Source organism: Dermacentor albipictus, chromosome 6 (genome assembly GCF_038994185.2).
Source record: "Dermacentor albipictus isolate Rhodes 1998 colony chromosome 6, USDA_Dalb.pri_finalv2, whole genome shotgun sequence".
NCBI classification, from domain to species: domain Eukaryota; kingdom Metazoa; phylum Arthropoda; class Arachnida; order Ixodida; family Ixodidae; genus Dermacentor; species Dermacentor albipictus.
Genome location: NC_091826.1, coordinates 90,028,424 through 90,053,440, shown reverse-complemented (window position 1 = coordinate 90,053,440; position 25,017 = coordinate 90,028,424). Strand labels below are relative to the sequence as shown.

The 25,017-nt window shown below is 43.6% G+C and overlaps 1 protein-coding gene across 1 annotated transcript in view; it reads right to left on the bottom strand.

The window, feature by feature from the left end:
- The window catches only part of LOC135912392 (thiopurine S-methyltransferase-like), a 38,311-nt gene extending 17,232 nt beyond the window's left edge, over positions 1 to 21,079 (bottom strand). The window contains exons 1-6 of the mRNA XM_065444836.1: positions 20,865 to 21,079; positions 20,560 to 20,658; positions 17,285 to 17,377; positions 15,820 to 15,949; positions 5,944 to 5,996; positions 2,840 to 2,914 (exon numbers count right to left, since the gene is read on the bottom strand). Coding sequence (XP_065300908.1) covers positions 2,840 to 2,914; positions 5,944 to 5,996; positions 15,820 to 15,949; positions 17,285 to 17,377; positions 20,560 to 20,658; positions 20,865 to 20,887 — 473 coding nt within the window. The 5' untranslated portion in view covers positions 20,888 to 21,079. The remainder of the gene's footprint in view (positions 1 to 2,839; positions 2,915 to 5,943; positions 5,997 to 15,819; positions 15,950 to 17,284; positions 17,378 to 20,559; positions 20,659 to 20,864) is intronic.
- Positions 21,080 to 25,017: the final 3,938 nt, after the last annotated feature.

Below are 25,017 nucleotides of genomic sequence, written 5' to 3'. Positions count from 1 at the left end.
TACACTCCATTTAACTATGCCGCGAAGTAAAACGAAAGCTATGGTGCATGTCAGCCAATCAGAATAGGAAACCAGGAATAACACTCCTCCGCTGTCCCATGTTGACCACCCGTTGCACAATGTCGACTGAATAAAAGCTTCTCTGGGGTATCGATGGTGCAGAATGGACAAGCCAGTTTACCTTCTCTGAAACACACAGTTGGCTCTCACTGCCGATTGGCTGACATGTGCCCTAGCTTCCAGTTAATTGCAGAGTGTAAGTAAGATAGAGTACACTCGACTGGTTCCAAAACTACAGCAGTGATGCATGGCAGCCAAAGCAAGCACGTCAGGCGCACGACCTACTGTCTATAAAACCTGAATTCATTGTCATTGTCCACTCATGATGTACACCTCTTCCTGCAGTCCCTAATTATCCCTGTCTTGTGCCAGCTGACACCATCCTATGCCCTAGAATTGTCTAGTTTTATCAGACCGCCTAGTTGCCTGCCGTCCTCGACTGCGCTTCCCATTCTGTAACTTTAATGCAACACCGGTCATCCGCACCACATACTACAGGGCCCGCATAACTCAATTTATTCCCTTTATGTCAGCTAGAAAACCAGCTAACCGAAGTTTGCTCTCTAAACCATACTGATGCCTTCCTGTCTCTTAACCTTATGCTTATTGTTTTTTGTTCACTGAGTAGTTGCCAAATCCAAATGTTTCTACTTCATACTGCCTTTACACTTTGATTGCCAATGACTGGAATATTGTAATCATACACTCGCACAAATATGGCTAATGGTGCTCAGCAATCTTTGTGCAACTGCATAAATATGGTTTTGACGAGTTCTGTCTGCAAGGTGCTGCACTCGTGCTCCTGATATCCATATCAGGAGCACGAGTGGCCAACAAAACGATTCAGTGATGCACAGATGAGCCAACACTTGGGTAGAGACCGTTGCAATCTAAAGCACGACAATCCACTTGTTGCTTGTGTTCTTGGAATTGCTTAAACCTTACCAGTTTGCTGTAGAAAAAATTATAATTTATCAAGTCCTTTGACAGTACACATACTTTAATCGGGTCAGCTCAAGCTTGTTTGATCACTGCTTGACCTTGTATTAATAACTCCTAAAAAGTTGGCGAGTTTCTTTGTCACACTAATATTTATTTCAACTCACTTGCACCAAAAGGCTCAGAGCAGTGACAACTCCCTGCCTCCATCACTGCCATCTCCAAGTATAATTCAATACAGCCACTAATACCCATACATGTCTTTGTGTTTCTCTGTAAAGCCTTCAGGCAAGTTAAATTATGAAAATAAGCTAATTATTTAATTATTGAGATGGGTCTGCCCTGACCATCGCAAGCCTGGATGACTATCACAACATGCTGCAGATGAAGAATTCTTAGGTCAATGTTTCTACGCACTCCAACTTATAGTAACACCCATAACACCCATTCAATCGAGGGAACTGGTTTTTGTTAGTCACGACCATATGTAGCCAACAAATAATGAAGCTAAGGAAAGCATACGAGAAATTATTTGTTGCTTTTAATTGAACTGTGGAAATTATAAGCTAAAGGCAAACAAAACTGGACAAAAAATTTCACTGATTACGATACTCCCCAACGCAAAATTTGAGTGCTGCTCTATATACGTTTTCATTTCACAATGTACTGGCTGGCACGGACAATCTGTCGCACGTGGCACGTTGCAAACAGAGCGAAGTGTGGCACGACTTCCTCCCTAATCGGGAGATTGCAAGAGGCAGCGCACGGGCACAATTCACAGCAGCCGCCGCAGACAGACCTCCACTCACGCAATGCGTTGCTTCCATATATGGTGTCCGTGGACGCGCTCACTGCATGCCTCATGGACAGCACGATCAGTGAGCAGACGACGGCATGCTACTCTGGCGCCATCTCGTAGCGGCCATCGCCGCAGAGCCGGCCTTGCCCGGGCACTGCACTTTTCTTCTCACGCTTTCGCCATACCCTCCTCCTCCGCTTTCTGCCTCACAGTTCCGCTGCGCCCTCCTCCTCAACTTTCCTCCTCGCTATCACCATCTTTCATCCCTCACCGCATTCCACGTTCACTCCCGTTTTTCGCTGTGCTCGTTCGCTCGGTTACGCCGAGGGACGCCAACGCTCAATGCAGGAACGACCGCCTGAGAGCTGCACCCTAAGAAACAACTTGTCGGTGAGAGCTGTATCCACTACTCCGACTGTCATGTTCCCCATGAGACACTGCTGCTTTTAAAGCTTATGCTTTAATGTTACGGCACGAATGGATGCAGTGTCCATCTTCAGAGACGTTCCCAGTTTTGACACTAGTGACAGTGCTTTCATTCAACTTTTATTTTTTGTTTAATCACAGTCACGAAGGCACAATGATGATCATTTCCCAATGCAGATGAGCCACAGCAGGACAGGTTCGGTGACCCGCATGGCATTAAGAGCTGGTAGCAAATTCATCGCAACAATGACACAGCAATGATTATTTCTTGTTACAGACATATGGTTGAGGCCAGGGAGCCACTGGACAGCTGTCACCTGGCATGACTAGATTTCAGTCACATCAGCGACAACAGCTTTCAACGTCAATTTAAACCTTTCATAGGACACAAGTGCATGACATGATTGTGCAGACACAAAGTGCACGTATTACTCAGAGTATAAGTTCCAAATTATCAGAATGCAATGGTGTGATAATTACGGGAAAACAATGCAGCTATTCTAAACTGCCAAAAAAAGAGGGCAAATACAGTCCAAAAAAAAAAAACAGTCATATTATGAAGTGGAGATTAACTCAATAATTGTGCAAAAGGAATCTCTGTTGCCTCAGACTTACCTCGGACGCTCGTCATCGTTGACAGCTACGAGGGCACCCCTGTCCCAAACAATGTCCATTGTTCCAGCACAGTCCCTGCAGTAAAACACGGTGCACTATTAAGTCCCTAGTATTGCCAGGAACGGGCAGTTGGTATACAGCTTGAACCCTGGCAAAATAACATGAGCACAATTTTTTTAACTCTTCAAATTAGAAACAGGAAGTGTGCACGCACGTCTAATAGTCAGTAACAGCCATGACAGAAGCCAAGTATCCAGGGGACCCTGGAGCATTTCTTCTTTTCAATATGATAGCCTCATCAGCTGATAGACATTGCTCTCTTCAGTATCGGGGCCAGACATGATTCTTCTGCATGCAGCTGAGAGCGCAAAACTTGGCTCACAAGGCCCACTTGCCCCTTCCTTGGACTTCGAGAAATCCCTGCTACCAGTCATGCTTACAGCAATACACTGATAAACACCGCTATTGGCAGGATTTCCTTACATCTCGCAACTAAGCAGTGCCTCCGGCCAGACAAAAAATTAATCAATTCAAGAACTGCCAAGGAGATAGTGATGTCTGATTGCGGGAAACAAAACAACTCCACCAATGTGCTCCAAGGTCAGGCAACATAACAGAATGATCTTACAGGCAATGCCCATAACAAAATAGAATGCAATGATGCACAGTGCATTACAATTATCGCATCGCATAAGTACAGTGGCGCAGGTTCACGGACAGTCAGTAAGGATAAAGAAAAGATGGAGGAGGCCTAAAACCATGCAGAGAGTAGTATTTGACTGATGAGTCCAAAGATATGAGAAGCATTAAAAGTTATTATGGCTATATTGAAAAAGCATTAGTTTTTGTTGTTGTGCACTAATGTGTGGAAACCAGGAGCACACTATAACAAGATAACATCCCAGTTATGCAAAAAAAGCTTTCTGGACACTTAGTTAACAAAGCCTTCTAAGGTTAAAGTAGATGACGAAATGACTAAGAATTCTGTAGTTGTCAACAATCTATATCTCGACCCTCAAAGGCCACAGTACAGAGTTGTGTGTCTTTCTCTTAAGATTATAGAAATATGATGTTGCTCTTACTGCTGCTTTGTTCTTGCTAAAATATGTCAGAGAGTTGTGTGTCTTTCTCTTAAGATCATAGAAATATGACGTTGCTCTTACTGCTGCTTTGTTCTTGCTAAAATATGTCAGAAGGGTCACATTTTTATGTCTTGATCATTCAATGTAACACTTGGCACAATTACTTGCCTGGTTTTAAAGCAAAAAAAATGCAAAGTTGTCTTCATGTACAGGAAAGCCTTAGCTGCTGCCAAGGTAGCACTAGCTCGAATTTCTGTTGCCGCTTGTCAGCAGCAGCGGAGAGTAGCCGAACCGGGAGGGCTGCCACATGTTCCGAAGGAGCGAGCAACAACTAACCGATATTACTAACCAGCAAGCTATTAGAATGCATCATCTACTCACACCTAGTTAACTTTGTGAAAGCCAACTCATTTTTCAGGCCAGGTCGGCATGGCTTGTTTGTTTGTTCTACAATTGATCTCTCCTCTACTTATGACAATGGAGACCTCACTGACTACACGTTTCTCTATTTTCCCAAAGCATTTGACCTTGCTGTTCACCAACTACTTCGTTTAAACTAAGTAAATTAAACATCAACCATTATAGCTGGATTTAAAATTTTCTCGATGAGAGAACAAAATACGTAACCACTAATGACTGAAATTCCTCTCCTTGTTCAGTTCACTTTGGGGCTTTATTCTTGGGCCCCTTCTCTTTCTAATTTGTGTTAACAACTTGCTTAACATTTTTCAGCCACCTATTAGATTATACGATGATAATTTTGTAATTAACCATGTTATGTCCTCTGACTCACAATCTTCTGTACTTCAGTCTGACCTTAACACGGTCACTAACTGGTGCAGTGTTAGGCAATTGTTTTTTAATCCTAAAGAATGTAAATTGATGAGAATATCTTGCAAAGCACTGTCTCCTAGTCTTCCTCTTTATAACACTGGTGGTTCTGAGCTATATGAAGTAACTTGGTATAAATATCTAGGAACACACATAACTTCTAATGTTTCCCGGCAAACTCGCATTAATTACGCGGTCAATAATGCTAACAGAATGTTAAGTTGCTTACATCACAACTTCGCAAGAGCACCATCACCACTAAAGCTAACACTGCATAAAAGATTTGTACGCTCCAAGCCTGAACATGCGCACGTGGTGCGGGATCCAAATGACAAGTATTTTATTATTCTAACTGAATCTGTGCATAACCATATCTAATTACCCAAGGCTTTCAAGTGTGCTGTCCATAGAAAGCATCTTTACACCTTCCTAACCACCTCTTATGCAGGAAAATGTTCTATTTATTGTTATTTTATAAAATCTTTGATAATGAAGGACCGGAACAACTACTTTGAGAGCCATCTAATGTCCTAGTAGGCGCTCTTTCTTTGTAGAACTAGTTTGTCTATTCATTTATCCTGAAGACGGTGACTAATTGGAGCCACTTCCCTACCTCCACCGTCAACGTCATTAACATTTCCGTATTTAAAGCAGTCGTCAATGACTGTTGTATGCTGCAGCTACTTCATCACGTAACAGTGTACTTTTGATCTTTTGTTGCCATTCCCTTCTGTAGTGCCTACAGGCACTGAAAGTATTGGAATAAACATAATAAAACCGTCACTGTTTGTCAGCGCCCAGTGAAAGGAGTACGGTTAGTTTCAGCATGACATGTACTGTCAGTTCCACCCGGACCAGTGCGTGCACGCAGATATTTAGCGGGAAAGCTAGCATGCGTGTGTGTAATGCTCGTGCCAGCAGCGGTAGGCAGAATACTGCCTTGGCTACACTGCCGAGCTGACTGAGGGGAGCGTGAGGGTGCGTCTACTTGGCTTCATGACTTTTCCAACCAGATGCACTGTGCGTCGCTTGCATCTCCGAAAACCTTTTAAACCCCTGCGCATCAGCTGTGCGTGTAACTTCGACACTGTGAAGGCACGACGGCGCCAATGAACCTCGAGTGTCCGTTCAATCTCTATAGCTATAAAATCAGAAAATCTTCACGCCTCAGCTCACGGGGAAAGAACTCACCTGTTGAATTCGAATATGCTGCAGACAAATATCTGCAAACGGTGGTCAAGAGTCTGCAATGATCAGAAAGGGAGACACATAAACTTATTTCGCTGAAAGAGGAAGGTGTAAATGGAAATCATACTGATATCGCTGCTCGAAACTTGCAGTCCCATTTGGCCAGGGTAAAATTCTAAAATTGGCTACTAAAAACCGAGAATAAATGCGATAGCTGCAACAAAAGTTCCCAAGCCAAATTGCTTGTGGCTGGTAAGCACAAAAAGCTGTATGACGGAGTTCCCTTTGCCAGGGTTCACCAATTTTTATAGTGCATGGGCCTTGAGAAGCCTAAGGTCAGTGACTACCAAATAATTGCTATGGCAGGTATGCCACTGTCCAAATCAAAAAGAACTTGTATAAACACACCGGCCAATCAGATTCCCTCATTTCAGTGACGTCGCAGCACAGGCCAACTTTTTTTCAATATCAGCTTCTTTTGAAAATTTTTGCAGAACCCATAGGCACACGTGGAACGTGCAGTGCTGCTTTGTAGGCAGAGCTTATGCTTAATTCCTACGCTGGTACCGAGTATAAATGTTTAGTTACCCTCAGACTAATGTACTTTGCCAAAGACTGCAAAAGTGTGCAACTGACTGAAAACTGTACAACACCCCAATTAGAGTTTACAACATATGTTAGGGCCAATGTGAATTCAAGTACAAGTATCATGCAATGGTGAAACCGGCTACATTTCAAGAAACACGTCACGGAGCATGACGAGTATGACGTCTGGAAATTATGTGTTCCTCTAGCGATTTTGCCAAAGAAGCGGAAACAACAGGCCATGAGACTGGATTAAGTGTACTCACTAAAGACAAGGAACGAACATATTGTCTCCGTCTGGCACCACTATCCACTGAAACCACAAGAAACAAGTTAACCCTTTGAGGGTAGATTTTTTTTTCTTTTTTTGCCACATGCAATCGCCCAGGGTCGATTTATTTATTGCAGATTCCAATTCTTCTGAGGGACCAATTTCGAAAAAAAAATATTTACCGTAATTTTTCTAGGGTGACTGTAAAGTGAGAAAAATATATTTTGCATTGGTATATATGTACTGTTTATTCATGAATGACAACAATAAAAAAAAGGAAATAGACTTATAAGCATTAAAAATTTTATGCACTGTTATACACATAAAGCTTAGAAAATGCGCACACGAGAATATTTCGCAAGTGTCAAATGTTCCTACTCTTACACTAATATTTATGTCCATAACGTAATCGAACTGCGTAGGTGAGCGCATTCAAGAAAACTGTGTGATTGTGTGCCCGTCAAAAAAGCAAAATGTGTGACAAACTTCCGCTAATCTTCATCTTATCACCAACCAGAGGCAATTAGTTCTTGAGAGTCTCCAAAAAAAAAAAAGGAAAGAAGAGGAAACGCATGCACGGCGGCATCCTTCCTATGCGCATCCCTGTGAGCACTAAATCAGCGAGAAACAGGCGGTCGCCTTTTGAGCGATTAGTAAAGTAATAGCCATCAGTTTTGCAAGCACAAGAAGCCAAAACTGCCCGTGGAACAAAACCCAAACTGCCACCTGCCCGTGCGCGCCAATGCACAAGCGGTAGTATATAGACGCGCCAGAGCAAACTAGCTCTAAAACAAACCGTGCAATGAAAACCGAGAAAGGGAGGAGCGAGAAAAAAATTCCCTGTATTCCCACATAATGGCAGCACATGCCAGAAAACAAAAAGTTGGAAAATTGGCACGCGTTTCAAATGTACAGACGGCGCCGTAAATATACGGCATCGACCAGTTTAGACTTGTTCGCGGTGCCATATATTCATGTCACTGACCCTCAAAGGGTTAAACAGAAATGATAGGACGCTTCCTAAAATACATGCACACTGCCTGCTTCATGTAGAGGCATGTTTGAAACTGCTGCACTCTAAGGCAAGATGAGGCAGTACAAAAAAGCTTTTTTTTTAACAATTTGAATAAAATTTGCACAGTGAATGTATTTTCACCAGCTGATCTCAAAAATGTAATAATTTTTTTCTATGATAAATATATTTATGATATCCAAAACAGGATCCCCTTTGTTTAAGGCCTAATTAGTTAACAGCAACTTGTATGGCAATGTACAGCACATGCAATCAATGCTGAATGTTCATAGTGTGTTGTAAGCTGTAAATTAGTGTTTTAGACCATTTTAAAGGGAAGTTATAGGTTGTCAACCTTAGTCGCAACAAATTCCGAACCCGATACTTTCCTGTTAACAAAGTGGGCACTTTTTATGACTAAGTTTGACAACATATAACTTTCCTCAGGAATGGCCTAAAACAACGACTTATAGCTTACGACACACTACAAACAATCAGCATAGATTCAGTGTGCTGTAAGTTACTGTGAAAGTTGCTGTTAATTACCTCATTAGGCCCTAAACAAAGAACATCCATTTTTGGATCTCCTACAAAATATTTTTCATGGGAATAAAATAATTCCATTACTGAAATCAGCTGGTAAAAACGCATTAGCTGTGCAAATTTCATTAAAATTGTTTCAGAAAATAAGAAAGTCATTTAATGTGCCTCGTCCCCCCCCCCCCTTACATAATAGCATTATAGGCAGACTTTACAGACTTCATGTGGCATCCATGCGGTAAAAAAATGGGGCCATTCGCGAAGACAGTACAATCTAACACAGCATATCAAAGCGCTAGCTGTCACAAGGAAAGGATGCGAGAAACTGGCACGGGGTGCACGTGTACGATGTTTCAAAAGGTGACCTTGGCACAAGAGAAGTATGCGTGCATACGTAGTCTAATAGCATTGGGCTGAAGTGCTGGAAGACATGAGATTCGATCCTACGTACCATCGACCACACATTGCTTCATACACTGAAACTTTCTCATAACAAAGCTGAAGGGGAAGCCAAGATTACTCTGTTATGTCCATTATTGCATGTACCGGAATGTGAACCTCTATGTTGATTTCAATGAGAATTTCACTAACTTCGTTATATATATTTTGTTATACTGTTAAACCAAGATTAACGAAGTCTGTAAAATTGGCAATATGCTTCGTTATATTGAAATTCAATATTTTTTGTAAACAAGTGCGGTCGCTAGTGGATACGTCTTAAACGGCAGGGGCTGCAAAATTTTCAGAATTGTTGGGCAATCGAAAAAGCAAAATTGGATGAGAAAAAACAAAGTATTTTGTGAAATCTGACAGTTGGCGACAAAAGACAACAGTTTCATGGCGTATCGGTGACATCTTCAAATCGGTGGCATGAAGGGTAACAGCCCAGCCACGCTTTCGCGTCCACTCCACCCCCGCATCTGATAGTGTCATCCACAGAGGGACAAAGCTATCACGGAAAGCGCGAACAGGGGGGAGCAAATGCTCCGCCTGCCTCTCGCTTCAATGTGTCTCCCAAATTGGAGATTACCAACCTCCAGCACCAAACGCACAGAAAGACAGCGTAGGATGCCACACCATCTCAGCTTACCCAGTCTTCGCATGTGTGGCAGATTACATTTAAAACAGGGCGCGCAGGCTGGCTATGCGCTCAGCCACACTGGCAGCCATGAGCTGCCGTAGCTGTGCTAGGAAAGGAGACATACATCAACCTGCACCCCCCCCCCCCCCCCGCCTCCCTTGTGTGCACTCGATCTCATTACCGCAAGCTCCCACCCCTCCCCCCCTTGCTCACGCAAGAAGACGGCGCTCGTCCAGCCACCATCCTTCTCGGCTCCCCTACAGCACACTTTCACTCGCACCGAAAGCATACAACGTGCGGGCGTGATAGGATATCATCGCACTAGGACTTTGTACAGAACACGGCGCCGCTCTACTTCAGCAGCCGCTCTCAGTAGCGTGGCGCACGATTTGAAAGATGCGCTCACAAGCCGCCGCGTGTAATTCAAAAATTTGACCATCTGCATCCACAGAGGTTTCCATTTATTGTCTCATTATTCCTTCGCGGCAGCACCGAAATTTCATTACATTTAAATTGTGCATAAACACACTTCATTACATACATGGTGTTCTAGAGACAAGAAGTTATAAAAACTTAAATACTTTGTTATATCGTGAATTTCATTATATACAACTTTGCTATACTGATGTTTATCTGTACTCCATTTCATTATAGTAAGGTGTTACTGTAGCATTATACGCACACTTCACCCAGTTAGGAGGTACCTAAAATGAAACTCTAGGTATGTCGAGCGTGTGCAATCATGCTACAGTGTGCACAAGATTGCAAAATTGATAAGAGGTATACAAACGTCGCCTTGATAAATGAAATAATTTTGATAAATCAGGCTTTGTGTTCAATCTGGCAACTTTTGTAACAGATAGTACGGTAAAAGCTTACCACAGAGACTAACACTGCTACGATGGCCTCTTGTAGGAAGCAGCCAGTAGGTTAAATTGTCAGTGAAAGGGAATGGGATTTACACGTAAGCACTGTGTAGCACACCTTCCGAAAGAAAGTGGGAGTAGTATTCTTGTTCATATTAAAACACAAAATCATTTTGCGAGATTGAGTTAGATTAAATTTTGGGTTTTTACATGCCAAAACTACAAATTTCATTATGAGGCATGTCGTAGGGGGGACTCGGGATTAATTTTCCCCACCAGGGGACTTTAACATGCCCCCAATGAAGGGGACACAGATGTTCTTGCATTTCACCCTCATCGAAATACAGCCGCGGCGGCTGGGACTTGATCCCGCGACCTCGTGCTTAGCAGGCCAACACCATAGCTCCTGGCACAGCACCAAGCATGCTGTCTTGGCACAGGGCCCGGAACACTATTGCCCGTAGATGCTGGAACATCCACTATTGGTCACTCGAAATCTCGTAAAAGTGACTGTACACCAAAAATGAACGACTGAGAATATCGCTACTAATACCAGCTTTGCAACTGGTATGATTGAGGAGCTCTTCTGTCAGCCAAACTGAGGTGGACGAAAGAGCTCCTCAATCATACCACTTGTAAAGATCCACATAGGCCACGTTGCAGGATTTAGGCACTGTGATCGACAAAAGCACGGGGAATCAGCCAATTGTTGCATTGTCTACGAACAATGTAACTACAAAATGGCACAAATCTTTGCTGCTGTCCTCCCGTCTCCTAATGCAAGGCCAATAATTTATCTTTTCATCATTCAGTTTGTGAATCATAGCTTCTTGTACTGGGTCCATAGTGTGTTATCACTCGTGCAAATGGTACACACTGCTTTCAATCATTTTCAACTTCACTCAGAAGCAATTACATTACATATTCATCCCGTATATGAAGTCTGACGCACGTTACTGTACGAAATTCATTCAAGCACTTTCTTGCCATCAGATTTTGTGAGAAATGACAGCAATTTTGACTGGACAGTTGTTGCCACAGATGGCATTCTGTGGAACGAATACATAACGACAACCAAAATTTCGAACATCATGCCACATCTCACTCAGACTTAAACCATGGCAACCCCACCTCCTCCACAAAACCAATTCATAAAGTCATACTGAATCTGGCTAGGTTTTTTTCGGACATGATGCGCGCACGATGAACACAGCACTCGGTGTCGTCCAACTCTAGACAACATTGGAGGTGTTGTTGGCAATAAACCATTGCAGCACAGCAGCAGATGCGAAAGCTACTGCAAATATAAATCTTCATCAACATAGCATCAAGTTGTTATTTTGGTAGTCAACTCTCAAATTTAAAGAACATTCTTTTTTTTTATTCAAATTTTTTTTTTAACTGTCTGATTACCTGGAAATTTTATTATGGCCCCTTCCGCATAAGAAAAATTGGCTGGTGACTGTGCTTTCTTTAATACAATGTAGAACTTCATGTAGTAAAATTTCGATAGAACGAAGCACAGTGCCAATTTACTGACTTTGTTATATTGAAGTTTAACTGTCCTCAGGGTAGAAAGGCATGCTCCTCGTGGGGATGCTCGACTCTCTTGTGCCTCCGTATGTTGTTTTCCCCACAGGGCTCTCGCATCTCCTATAATATGCCTTACTTACATAGCCAAGCGCCGCCGCCGGTCGGTATAGTTGCAGAATAGTATGTGAGATAGCATGAGTGTTGCGCTGCTAACACCATATAATGGCGGGGTTACTCAGACACAAACAGGAGGAGCCTCTTCATCTTTGGCTTGGGGTCGACTGTGTGCAGTTGTACCACGCTCGCACCTGCACACTTTGCGGAACCGTAATGAGAAAGGTTTCGGAGCCGGACAGTGGGATGGATGAACACTACGTTTCAAACATGCCACCATTTGCGTGGCTGTACATGTAAACCATTAGGCATTAGGCATCTAGTGCTGGGGCGAACATATTAACTCTCTATATGCTGTCATGGTAAGCCTGACTTCCTCAATTCATCAGCACCCGTGGGCACATTCTATTGTTTGCAATTCGGCTAGCTTACGTTGGTGCATGAAAGGAGCAATAAATGCTCTTGTGATTGTCTACACTACTGCGCTGTCGTTCCTTTGTCACCACAGCACGTTTGAGACTCATCATCTGGCACCCAACATGAGGCTCTTGGTGCACCGAATCACAGTTTTGACAGCTTTGCTCGGTTCAAGATAATCTTTGTTTGAACTGAAGCATACACATAACGTGGATTTTGATCACTAGCATCAGCGTCATGCTTTCTTGTGAGGGATTACTGCTGCGGCATGCTTGAACTTAATGACGAGCTAAGCCTTTTCCGAAGTTCTTGGAAGATATTCGTTTGTATAAAAGCCACATGATCTGCATCCTGAAAGAGCAAGGCCTTGTGCCAGTGGAGCATTGGCATGCCTGAAGGCAGTGAATATGGAAGCCTCATAGGTAGTCTGAGTTTGCTATGTAAATAGCTTCTTCTATCTCTTTGACTCTGGGAGCCATTGCTCTGGAAGCTGGCCAATGGCACATATGGCCAAAGGTTATATGTGTGCACATATAGCCTTTAGGGGCCCTAATGGCCCATTAGGGGTTGTCTGACATTGCTGCTTGGCACTGGGAGCTCCGACACCATCCGGGACAGTGGGCACCGTCCACTCGGATGCCGAATGCACCGAACGGGGTAAAACCATGTCACGGAGCTTCTGTTTCCTTGCGGTTGCCTGCTTTTCACCCACTCTGGGCGTTGTTCTTGGGTGCCGGTTGTTGTCAGAGTAGCGACTCCTTAGGCCTAAGGCTTTTCACAGCTGCCTGTTGTGTAGGCAGGGACACAAACTGGTTAGCCATGGCTTTGAGGTGCCGCAATGTGCTTCCCTCATTCCAGTTAGCTTTGCATGAATTGGAATTACTCATTCAAATCAAGAAAGCAAGCTTGGTTCACATGAATTTAGCATCTGAGTAGCCACACAATATTTTTCTGGCTAAATTAAACATCGTACCCCACACGGGCAATGCGCATGGTAAATTCCTCTCCCTTGCACTATTCTATGTTTGTTGAGTGCGCTGAGTGCATGCAGCATTAGTGGAGTCACCGCTGGTCTGCTGTCACCTACACATTATCTGCACTGCCGCCCAGCACCACAATCAAGCCACCCCAGGCAATGGAGATGCCTGTGGCTGGTTCGGTGCAGTGACATCAGCAGCCAGCTGTGTCCAGCTCGCAAGCCTCGGTGGCTGGTACAAGAGCCGCCAGCAGTCACCAACAGCTAATGCGGCTCTTGCCAGCAGGATGCAATCTGTCTGCAGAGTAGGTGCTGTGACCAACAGACACCAGCAGTGCATCCCAGAGATATATTCGGCGTGCTGGTTATTGACAAAAGTGCGTAGACAGTTCCTCAGCGCAGCCACCACTGCATGTACTATCTCTTGCTTGCAAAAACTCCCATTGATGTTAGACCATGTAGCATGTTTTTGACAGAATATGTAGCGATATAAGGTGGGGAGGATGTGGGGACCCTCGAATCTCATGCAGCCCCGTATGTTTTCCCTGCATGGTTCTCACATCTCCTGTAATCCGGCGTGTCTGCGTAGCTAAGCGCTGTCCCCAGTCAGTGTTGTTGCGGAATAGTATGTGCAATAGTTGAGCTCCTAACACAACTTAACGGTGAGGCTACTTGGACACAAGACGGAGTAGCCTCTTCCTCTTTGGCATGGAGTCAGCTATGTGCGCGGACATTTTAGGAACTCGCTGGCACACTTCGCAGGACCATCCTGACAAAGGCTTTGGAGCGGGACACCGGGGATGGGCGAACATGATCATGCAAACATGCCACCGTTTGCGTGTTTGCTGTACACGAGAAGGGTTAGGCGTTAGTTTCCAGCATGAGAGTGAACACATTTGCTCGATATCCTGTCATGGTGAGTCAGACCTCCTCGATTCATCAGCACCCATCGGCACGTTCTATCGGCAGTAATTCAGCTAGCTGGCATTGATGCATGACGGGTGCAATAAATGCCTTTGTGGTTGTCTGCACTACTGTGTTGTCATTCTTTTGTCCCAAGAGCCCGTATGAGACCCCACATCCTTCACAGGTTCAAAAAAATTTACTGCCAATGACAAATCCTTCCCTTACCAGGCTATGGCATGTTACTTTAGCTTGGAACACTTAAACGCAACATCATATACAAAAAGGCACAGTTGGCTTCCTCTACTTTGCTAGCCCTGCTTTCTCATCCTTCAAGGTGCCAAGTTCTTTCCACAAGTCAAAGGTTACATTTTGGTCAAGCTGACCATTTAGATGAGTTGGTATCGACCTACAATGAATTTCGGCTAGCACGACAGACGTGTACAAACAAACAAGACAGCACAACGCGCGAGAGAGCTTTAGCTGTGAGGGAGCACTTCTGGTGTCTCTTTTCTTCATCCTCATCTGTCATCCTACCATTCATTCACTCAGATCACATCTGGCCTCCTTTTCGAGCTGCCCTTCTCTGAAGCTTCGTAGCAGTACAAGCAAGAAAAGAGAACGACAGGGAGACCTAAAGTGGATCAATGGTCTTTAAACAAGTGGCATCACCGGAGCCACCGTTTTGACAAGTGGACTTGTTTATGTCAAGACTTTGACATAGACAAGTCAAAATCACCAGACTAGTCAGCAGGCAGCTTGCTTAGAAAGTTTAGACTAATTAACATAGAGAACTTGTATAACTATTACCTTTGTAAAGAGTTAAGAGATGAAAAGAAACAAGGCATTAATCTCACAACTAATCTGGCAAACTTGTAAACGAAAACCCGTTATTATACAACTAGACATCCTAGCACTGGGAAGACCATCGTAACCACACTAATTATGGTGAACAAATGTTACGACACACAGTACGAAGTGTATTAAATTATTTTTTTCGCAAAGAAATTGATAAGATGAGCATTTCGAAAACAGAATTCAGTGATTTATTCCTGTAGTTGTTTAGAAATAGCCTTGAGAAACAGTAATTCCTTCTTTTTTCTTTCTCAAATGCTACAAATGTACTACCTATGCACTACCTTTTATGGAAAGTTCTTCTCAGGTTTGATCTGTATGCTCTGTGCACCTGTTAATTCTTCTCTTTGATTTTATAACTGCTGTTCTTTCAAATCTTTGAAGTATTTTCAATCATGCATACTTACACTACGTTTCGTACTTGTATATATTTTATGGAAATTGTCTTTCACCATTTTTTAGTGATGTATAAAATAGTATCCATCAAAATGTGTGTGTGTGTGTGTGTGTGCGTGTATGCTGATCTGCATATGTATATTGTATGAGCTGCTGTTCCCTATGTAAACAAGGGGGGTGGGAGCTTGTCAAGCTGCTGTTCAGCAGCTTTTTTCTTCCATCTCCCCATGTTTCGAACAAACATGAAATAAATCGTATTCGTAAAATGTTCCATGATGCACCTTCCTTGACTACTGTTGATCAGTAGCTAGCAGGACAAGGCTTACTTACACGGAAGACTTTACACTTCAGCACATGGCAGGTTGTTTCCTCGCAGGGAAGGCCATTGTCCGTGAAGAATTCGCTGGCTGACCTCTCTATGTACTCCACGCCGATAACATTGTGAGCACGACCATAGAACCTACAGGAAGAGAGCCACGAGATGGGCGCAACAGTGAATCCGGACTCAATTACCTAAATGGGTATTAAGCTACATGGGGTCACAGGCAGGGCTACCAAGTTAGGCTATATTGTGCCAAGGTGGCCATTTTTCGAGCCTGCTGGCTCAGAATTTTAGCAGTCCTATAATGGTGCACACTGACCACTTAAAAGGTGTTGTGCAGATCAGCCTGACTGTACTTCAGTGCTCGATAAACTCTGACCATTCAGTGTGGTCATATGAGGTGATGCTTGAATTCATTATAGGTAGGCACAATAGTAATGCAGGCACCAGGCACCATTAACCTTTATCTATAAAGGTTCTCTTCCCAGAAATGTTCTTGAGGGGGGGGGGGACATGAAAATAAATGTCGCCAAATTTGAGTCACTCTTTTATTCTCTCTAATTGAATTATTGAGAACAGCCCAATGCGAGTTTAAGAACCTCTCTGTACTCCTAAAAAAACACAGAGAGAACTCCAGTGCTATCAGAATACTCCCAGACAATGTAATGATATTTTGTGCCAAGGTGGCTACTTTTTAAGCTTGCTAGCTGCAAAAATATTGGCCTTTCTAGTGGTTGGCTACTTAGTCATTCCTACTGAAATGATCTTCAGTCATTGCATTAGAGTTAAAAAATTACAGTTTCTGCTGAATCCTTTGAAACTCTCTTGAAGACCCCTGAGGTTCCCTGGAACCGCACTTCAAGGGGGATAATCGTGGATGATATTCACACCAGCACATGCCTTGTTCCCACGCAATGAACCCCTCTTGTCTGCTCTGTTAACCAGCACTACGGTCAACTGCGTAACTAGCAATACAACAACAAATAATAGGTGTAATGTTAAGAGAGAGGAAGGCAGTGGTATGGTTTAGTGAGCAAACGGGGATAGCCAATACTCCAGTTGACATTAAGAAGAAACGGAGCTGGGTAGGCCATGTAATGCACAGGGCAGATAAATGGCGGTAAATTAGTTATAAAATGGGTAGCAAAAGAAGGAAAGTGTGGTCGAGGACGGCAGGAAATTGGGTAGGGTGATGAAATTAGGAAACTTGCAGGTCTAAGATGGGTCAGCTAGCACAAGGCAGAGGTAATTAAAGATCACTTGGATAGGCCTTCGTCGTGCAGTGGACACAACATAGGCTCGTGACGACGACAATGGTCAACCAATCAAGACAATGCAACCATTAAGCAGTGCCACCACTGTGGTGTGAAAAAGAAGGCGGGAAAAAAAAAAATCACACGCTGTGCAAACAGAGCATCCAAGCTATTCATACTTAGGCAGTCAAGGAACAGAGTACACTAAAACGAAGCTCACCATAACAGTTCAGGGGCCTTTCCACACAGTGGAATGAACACGCGGGCATTTTGTTTTCCAGCCAGGACCAGCTCTTGGTGTTGGTCCAGAAGCCTGCAAGCATTGCAGAGTGGTGTGGTCAGAAAAGTGCATCAGCGAACGAGCAAGACTTTACTATGTGGAAAAGGTTCCTGTGCACGACTAAGGGACACTGCAACGTGCTTGATCCTTCCATCACAGTACACGACTCAAGTCACCTTCACCACGGCACACCATTGAACCTCCCTGCAACTCATGCCGCAACGCGCCACAAGAGACATCTACATTTTTCACTCGTCCATGTTGCACTCAGTGTCACATGTTAGCTCATATGAGCGAAAAGGCTCTCCCGCTACAGAGAAGCAAGAAAGCTTTTGGCAAGAGCCTTATACGCATTCCGGAATACCCTGCCCCTTCCGCATGGAGTAGGTACAGCAACATTGAAAAGAAACCTGAATCCCTTGCCGCCAAAACTAAGCATTCCTTCTTTTCATCCACCCTACCCGCTTTGCTACATAATAATGCTAAGAAGCCAACAAACACTAACACCAAGGACAACATAAGAGAAATTACCTGTGTTTAATAAATGAAATAAAGAAACGATAAATTAATGGAAATGAAAGTGGATAAAAAAACAACTTGCCGCAGGTGTGGAACGATCCCACAACCTTGATGTCAGTGTTTGTTGGCTTCTTATGATATGACTAAGAAAAAATAGGTCCCCTCGGTTAACTCCCTTTCTTCCCATTTATTACATAACGAGGGTCTCGAATCCGGCAACATTGCTGCCTTCAGGTAGCATGTGTGGGTTTATTGACTGGTTGCCTTCACCCCAAAAAAGATCACGTTCTCGTGACACCTGCGGCAGAAAGGATGTTCAACATCCGTCGCCAAGGTCTGGGAGTGATGGCGCTGGCAAACACTCCCAGGGTTCTACTAGGATACATAAATACCCAAGAAAGTGGATGGGGAAACAGTGCCACGGTAGCTCAATTGATAGAGCATCGCACGTGATATACGAAGGTTGTAGGATCGTTCCCCACCTGCGGCAAGTTGTTTTTTCATCCACTTTCACTTCCATTAATTTATACTTTCTTTATTTCATTTATTAAGCACAAGTAATTTCGCTTATGCTGTCCTTGGTGTCAGTGTTTGTTGGCTTCTTATGATATGACAAATAAAAAATTGGGCCCTTCGGTTAACTCCCTTTCTTCTCGTTTATAACAATGCTAAACAGTTCTGACAAGTTGTGAACCCTAAATCTTGCCCACCGATATCACTATGTGGTGATCTCAACTTCCCTGTACAGCATGAAGATGGTGCTGAAACTCTAGTTCTGACTTTCTTTTCTGTGTTTACTGATGAGCCGATAGGCAACCTTCTCAATTGTCCCCACTCTGATCACCAAGTGATGCCTGGTAACACATTTGAAGCTAATGCCGATAATAAAAATAATTGAGTGCCTTAAACTAGCATTGTTGGCTAGAATCGACAGCATAAATGCAAAAATACTAAAAAGCCACAAATAAATTTCCACTGTACTTTTATCACACATTTTGCAATACTCCCTCTCAACCACCATTTACCGCCATCATACTCCACGATTCAAAGGTTGGCAAAATCATTCCTGTGCACAAAAATGGCCCGCAGTCATCATGAGAAAACTACTTAAAGAACACGAGTGCTCCTTCAAAACTAATGGAACACATAATCTATTCAAACATAATAAAATAATGAATATCTGTCTATCTGTCTCCCCTCGTCCAACATAGGTTCCTTAAATACCGCTCATGTTCTAACCAACTTAGTCTCATTTGTTAGCAATATAAGATCCAGCCTTGATATCACTGAACTCGTAGATTCACTCTATTTAGGTTTTGAAAAACTTTTGACAAAGTTGCTTAATGACGCCTTCTACTAAAGCTTACACATTTGAACGTTAATTCTTGAGCTAAATTGGGTGCATGACTGCCTTGCTAATTGACAATAGTTTGTGTAGGCTAACAATCGAGCATCCCATAACACACCAGTTGCCTCAGACATAACCAAGTACATGATACTCGGTCGCTTACTTTTCTTAAATTGCATGTAAACAATCTGCCTAATAACATATTCTCTAACATTGGTTTGTTCACCAGAGACTGCGTTATTTAAATACCACAGCATCAATATAACAATCATGACTGTCATAAATTATTAAGTGATCTGCATCACATGGTAAGATGCTGCCCCACGTGGTTGATGGCCCTTAACACAAAGAAAACTGCACTAGTTTTCTTCCACCATTGGCATTTATATGGCTCCCACTTTTCTTCCTTAATATCTCGGCGCCTGCTTATCTCGAAATAAGCATCACATACACTTGCATCACACCCCGTTCTCTGTAAAAATATTTGCCTGCCAAATGCTAGAAGAGTCAAAGCTCGAGTACACCAGCACAATTTGGGACCCCCACCAGATTAACCTTTCAAGCACCATGAGGTTCATTTATTCCGATAACTCTTATCCTACAACCACCACAGCACTAAACGCTCGGGTCAACCTTGATTGTCTTAAATGCCACCACAAGATCTCGAGACTTTCCATTTTCCACAAATTATAACAATCGTCAACTAACCACTCCGTCATACTTTTGCCCACTGACTATCGCTTCGCATAAGTCCGTAAAAAGCCATTCATCCTCCACCTGTCTATACTTGTGAACATCAGGGGATATACTATTCTCGGACGATCACTTTTGACAATTGTGTCGCTTTTGTGTGACTAAGTACACGGTGCATTGTATGATTTCAGCGGTTTCGCTCAGAGAGCCAATCAGCTCATTAAGTGTTGCTCAACCAGCCAATCAGAGCACACTGAAAGTGACTATCCGAGAGTACATCTCATTTTCCCCTTTATCTATTCCTCATGTAAAACCCGAAGAAAGGGGTATCTGAGGTACTTAATTAAATCAGTAAATAAATAATGACTGAGGTGCTTCAGTAAGCTTCACCGCAGTACAGATGCGTGTTGTGGTGAAGCATACTGGCAGTACTTGCCGCATCAATAACAAATAACAGTGGCAGCACGCGAGCGGCCAGCAGCTGTTCACAGTGTTAGAAAAGCAAACAAAAAGCAACCAGCCAGCAAGCAAAAGACACTGAGGGGTATAGAGCGCACAATCTGATCTGAAGCACCGTTTTCTGACAGTCGCACTTGAAGAGGATCCAAATTTGACCAGTCTGTAACACAGCCTCATAGCCTGCTTGCCTACTCACCGATGTATGCCTTGCGTCTGCCACGGAGTGTCTCCGGTTTTCCAACGGATCGACCAGAACTCTTTCTGGTCCCTGGCGTAGATCACAGGTTTCTTGCGACTGAACAAATGATGGTACCGTTTAGTGTAGTGCGATTACAAGCGTGGAAGCTCTTTTGCGTACAGCGCGCTCAACTGCACTTACAGCTAAACACTATTTAAGAACAAGGTAAAGAGTGTCGCGAACAATCGCTGCTTCGCAACTCTCCGCGCAAGCTGTCAGAAGCTCCTTCGTAGCATCGCAATCATGATCGAAATGAAGCTCACCTCGAACTCCAACGGTGGCCCATAGTGCAATCGGGCTCTGAGGGACGACTAGGACAAGTCTTTAAGCGTAAGGAGAACGACCTCGTTTGCCGCTACCTCATGTTATAAAAACCACGCAAAACAAACGTGATAACTGATACTGCAGCCCAACTAGATAACAGGAGGCCGCCATGTCTATTTCTTTTTCTTGGAGATCCTGCAAGCATATGTGCGAGCTTTGATGATGATGATAATGATCAAAAAAATTTCGTTTTCGGACCTGTTGCTACTATATATACGTCAAAATCGCATTGAGATGCCTGCGACTGCACCGATTTTTGACGCCCTATCGCAGCATGTGAAACAGCCTTTAGCAGCCCAAAGTCCGATTAAAGAGCGTGGATGGTTCTACGTTCGCATCTGATTTGTAACTGCGTTTCCTTCCTAATGTATACATGCATTAAACAAGTTATGACAGTTGCTAATCGTACTGGACAAATTCAATAGTCAACAGCCCGTAAACGCAGCTGTTTCTTTACAGTTAACGAAGAAAAATGTCATTATGTTTGACTAATGTAATAGAACGATTTTCTTCAGACTACCTACTTATTTATTTATTTATTTCAAATTACGTACCTTACAGGCCCCGAGGGGAGCATTGAGTAAGGGGGGTGTTTTGGAACAAATATGACAACAGGAAACTGATACATGAGAGCTAAAAATGTTTACAATGACAATGTGCTTGCAAAACAGTGTTACAAATAAAAATGGGAAAGCAATACAAAGAATTCTCAGGAAAGAAATGAAAAGCATAGTTCATGGTAACATAAAAAGGGGTGCATAAGATCCCAGTATTCTTAGAACGGCCCCTGGATCCCAGGGAGTGTTTGATGCAGCTTAAAGGTATCTGCTGAACTCGTGCCTTTGACATTCCTCAACCATCGAAAAGCAAGCTAAATGCCTTCTGAGGCAGTTGCAGCAGCCTACCAGCAAAAGGCTGAATTTTTGTACACCAATTTCTCTCAAATGGCGAAAAAGGACCAATTGTACGTATGGCTTATATTCATGTTTACTATGTCAAGTGCCTTTAACTAAACTTGGTGTTGACGTGCTATTTTCTGGCATTGAACATTGCTTTTTAAAATAAATTAACTTAGACTGCAAATAATAAATACAGCATGAACCACCAAACATTTAGTCATGGCAAATTATGTTTTAGCTGTTATAGTCAAAGCATAGTTTATATTTTAATACACAAGTTTAAATCCACTGAAAAATAACGCACTGAAGTGGGTACGTAAAAAAGAATCCGCCGCCATTCCACCCTGTGAAAGTGGATGTACAGCAAAGCTGTTGCCAACATCAGACAATCACAAGCGACATTAGACAATTACAACCATCCCAACTGACGTTGGGCGACATTAGACAAGCACCACCACAAGCGAAACAAGTCATGCATGCAAGCACGTGTACAGAAATGCAGCCTACGTCCTCATTCTTCTAGGCCTTCCGACAAGTACAAGTGTCTTGTTGAACTAATTGAATTTTTCAAAGTAAGTTGTGTCAGAAAATTCGTAAAGTACGAGTTACACACAAGCTGCAGACGTGGTAGCTTCGAATTGTAATTCGAGTATACGAGAAAACATAATTCCGTCATGTGGAAACTCGAAGACAAAGCCCTTTTGCAGCTGCCATTGGAAGACTGTCTGAGTAGCCGCGGCCACTAGGTGGCGGTACTGTCTTTGGGTGAGCACGAGCCCACGAAACATCCCAACCAACAAGGGGCTAACAGCTTTGCTGTCAAACACGTGAGCGGATGAAAGGTCCTCATGCCCCGCAATGTCAGTGCACGTGCCCTTTGCCATGGCGCCTTTGTTCCAATCTCTGGCCACCAACCACCGACCACAACAACGGGTGACAGGGCCACGCAAAGCTGTTCACTTTAAAAAGAAAAAACGGTGCAGGCGCAGCAGCGTGCCATACCGAGGCTGCACGCAGTGCACGAGCATTGAAGCTGCAGAAGTGCCAGGGCTACCTAGGTGGCCTTCAAAACGTGATGGCAGATCTCAGAGGCCATGCCTGGCTCATACCGCTGGTCTGGGGGCACTCTGTGCCAAACCGCGTCAATGTGTGCACATTTTCTTTCTTCGCCTTCTCACTGCACCAGTGAATAGTACTTCCCTCCTCAGCATTTTTTCCCCCATTATTTATTCTGCTTCATGTGAACATGCAGTGTCTGCGAAAGTTAGTCATCACGTGCTACGCCTTCGGTGTTTGCAAATTTAAGAGTATGCAAACGTCCCAGTTGTGAGCTTTCATTGTTGGATAAGCACAGCTCCTTGGTCTGCACGTGTACAAGTTTCTAAGGTTGTTTCGGTTAGAGTGTGGTACCACCTATAGTGTCGATATTCGTGACTCCATTGACATAACATTATGACTCTAAGCTTACACGATATGCTTATGCATATACATGCATAAGCATATCGTGTAAGATACTGAAGAACTGACAGGTGCATGACCATGGTAGACTAGGCAAACGAAGCTGTGCTTTAAGAAAAGATGCTCAAGGGTTGCCAAATGACCTTAGCTCAGCACAGCATCGCTAATGTATGCTTTGCCAACAGCACACATATTCGACTTTCGTTTATGTACACCACCACCGCCCCAGCGAGCTGCCAGCTTTGAGCGCAAGAGTATAGCTAATCTCCACAACGCATCTACCTTGCACCTATCGTAGGCACCACCAGCATTTTTGCTTACAGCACCCCTTGTGACAGCACAACATGTCGCAGGGCACAATTAGCTTGTTTTTGCCATGGTGTTAATTCTGCAATTGATATACAGTTCTAGGCGACTTTGCGAACATTAGCCAATAAGAAAGTAACAATTGTAAACAAAGCCTCTTGTTGGGGGCAAAATGTCAAGTACTTTGTCCATGTCTGTTCCACTTTTCTTCAAGAAAGCCTTCTGCCAGCATACTGCTCAAGTATTTGAGATCTATACATGTGAACGACATACTGCATGCAATTCCAATGAAAAATTCAGGGCGTTCACACACGTTACTCCCCAGGCCGTTAAGGGTACTTGTTGAGCAAGACATTTGTTTCTCATTCCTTTTGTGTTCATTTTTGTGGTAGTGATCTCTCATCATAGCAACGTATCATAGCACATCTGCAATGACCAGTTATAATAATAGAAGTGATGATGATGATTACATAGGGGATTTTAGGCACAAGGGCCAATGATGGCCAGAGAACAATAGAAGTAAAGTACTCGCATTTACCACGGAAAACAAAAGGTGTAGTGAAATCAGAAGTCTATCTCCATTGTTATTGGCTTTGCATTTTCCCTGCAGAAGCTCAGTGCAGTGAGAAACTGGTGATGTGCAAGCTCAGAAACACTACCATATAGGAAAAGTAATGTGCCACCGTGGCACAACGTGCCAGTCACACCTTGCACACTGTACTTACCCAGTGCACTGTCTGTTCCGCATGCCCTGAATGAATTCCCCGTTTCATGGCACTGTTCACTGCGACATCCTAAAGTTCCTCGCCATTCTAGAGTTCCTGCATATGCCTCCGTCGCCTGTAGCAGGCAACATAAGCAACAACTCTGTGCTGTCCGCTGTTGAGCCAAGGCGCTAATCACAAAAATCTACTAGCAACCGTACTACAACCATCAATACAGGCAACATATTGATGCAGTTCTGGCACTAACTTGTGCTGTAATAATAACCTACTGTGTATGTTGTCTGGTGCTTACGCAGCATTATCTTGGGATCCCCGTTGTCGTTGGAAGAAGTCTAGAGAGACAAGGAAATTGTTTTGCTTTCATCCAGACAAAGGTTGTAGCGAGAAAAAATTTGTTCCCCTTATGTCCAATCAAGATGCTGGTTTCACCTCTTGTTGGCCCTGCAGACTCGTCCAAAAAGAATCAGCAATTCCTATGGGTCTCAACTTTTCTGTGAAAGCAGCGGGCTCTCACAGCCAGACGCAGCCGTTTCACAATATTTAACTAAATCAATCATTTTTCTTGGCAATGCTCATGCCATCATCCTCTGCACTGCCTGTTGTGACCACCAAAATACGTGAAACGCCACCGCTCTCAGAGCCTGCGTGACGCAAGGGAAACCCTGCACAAATTAATATAGCCAAGGCTGTGCAGTAATGCAGTG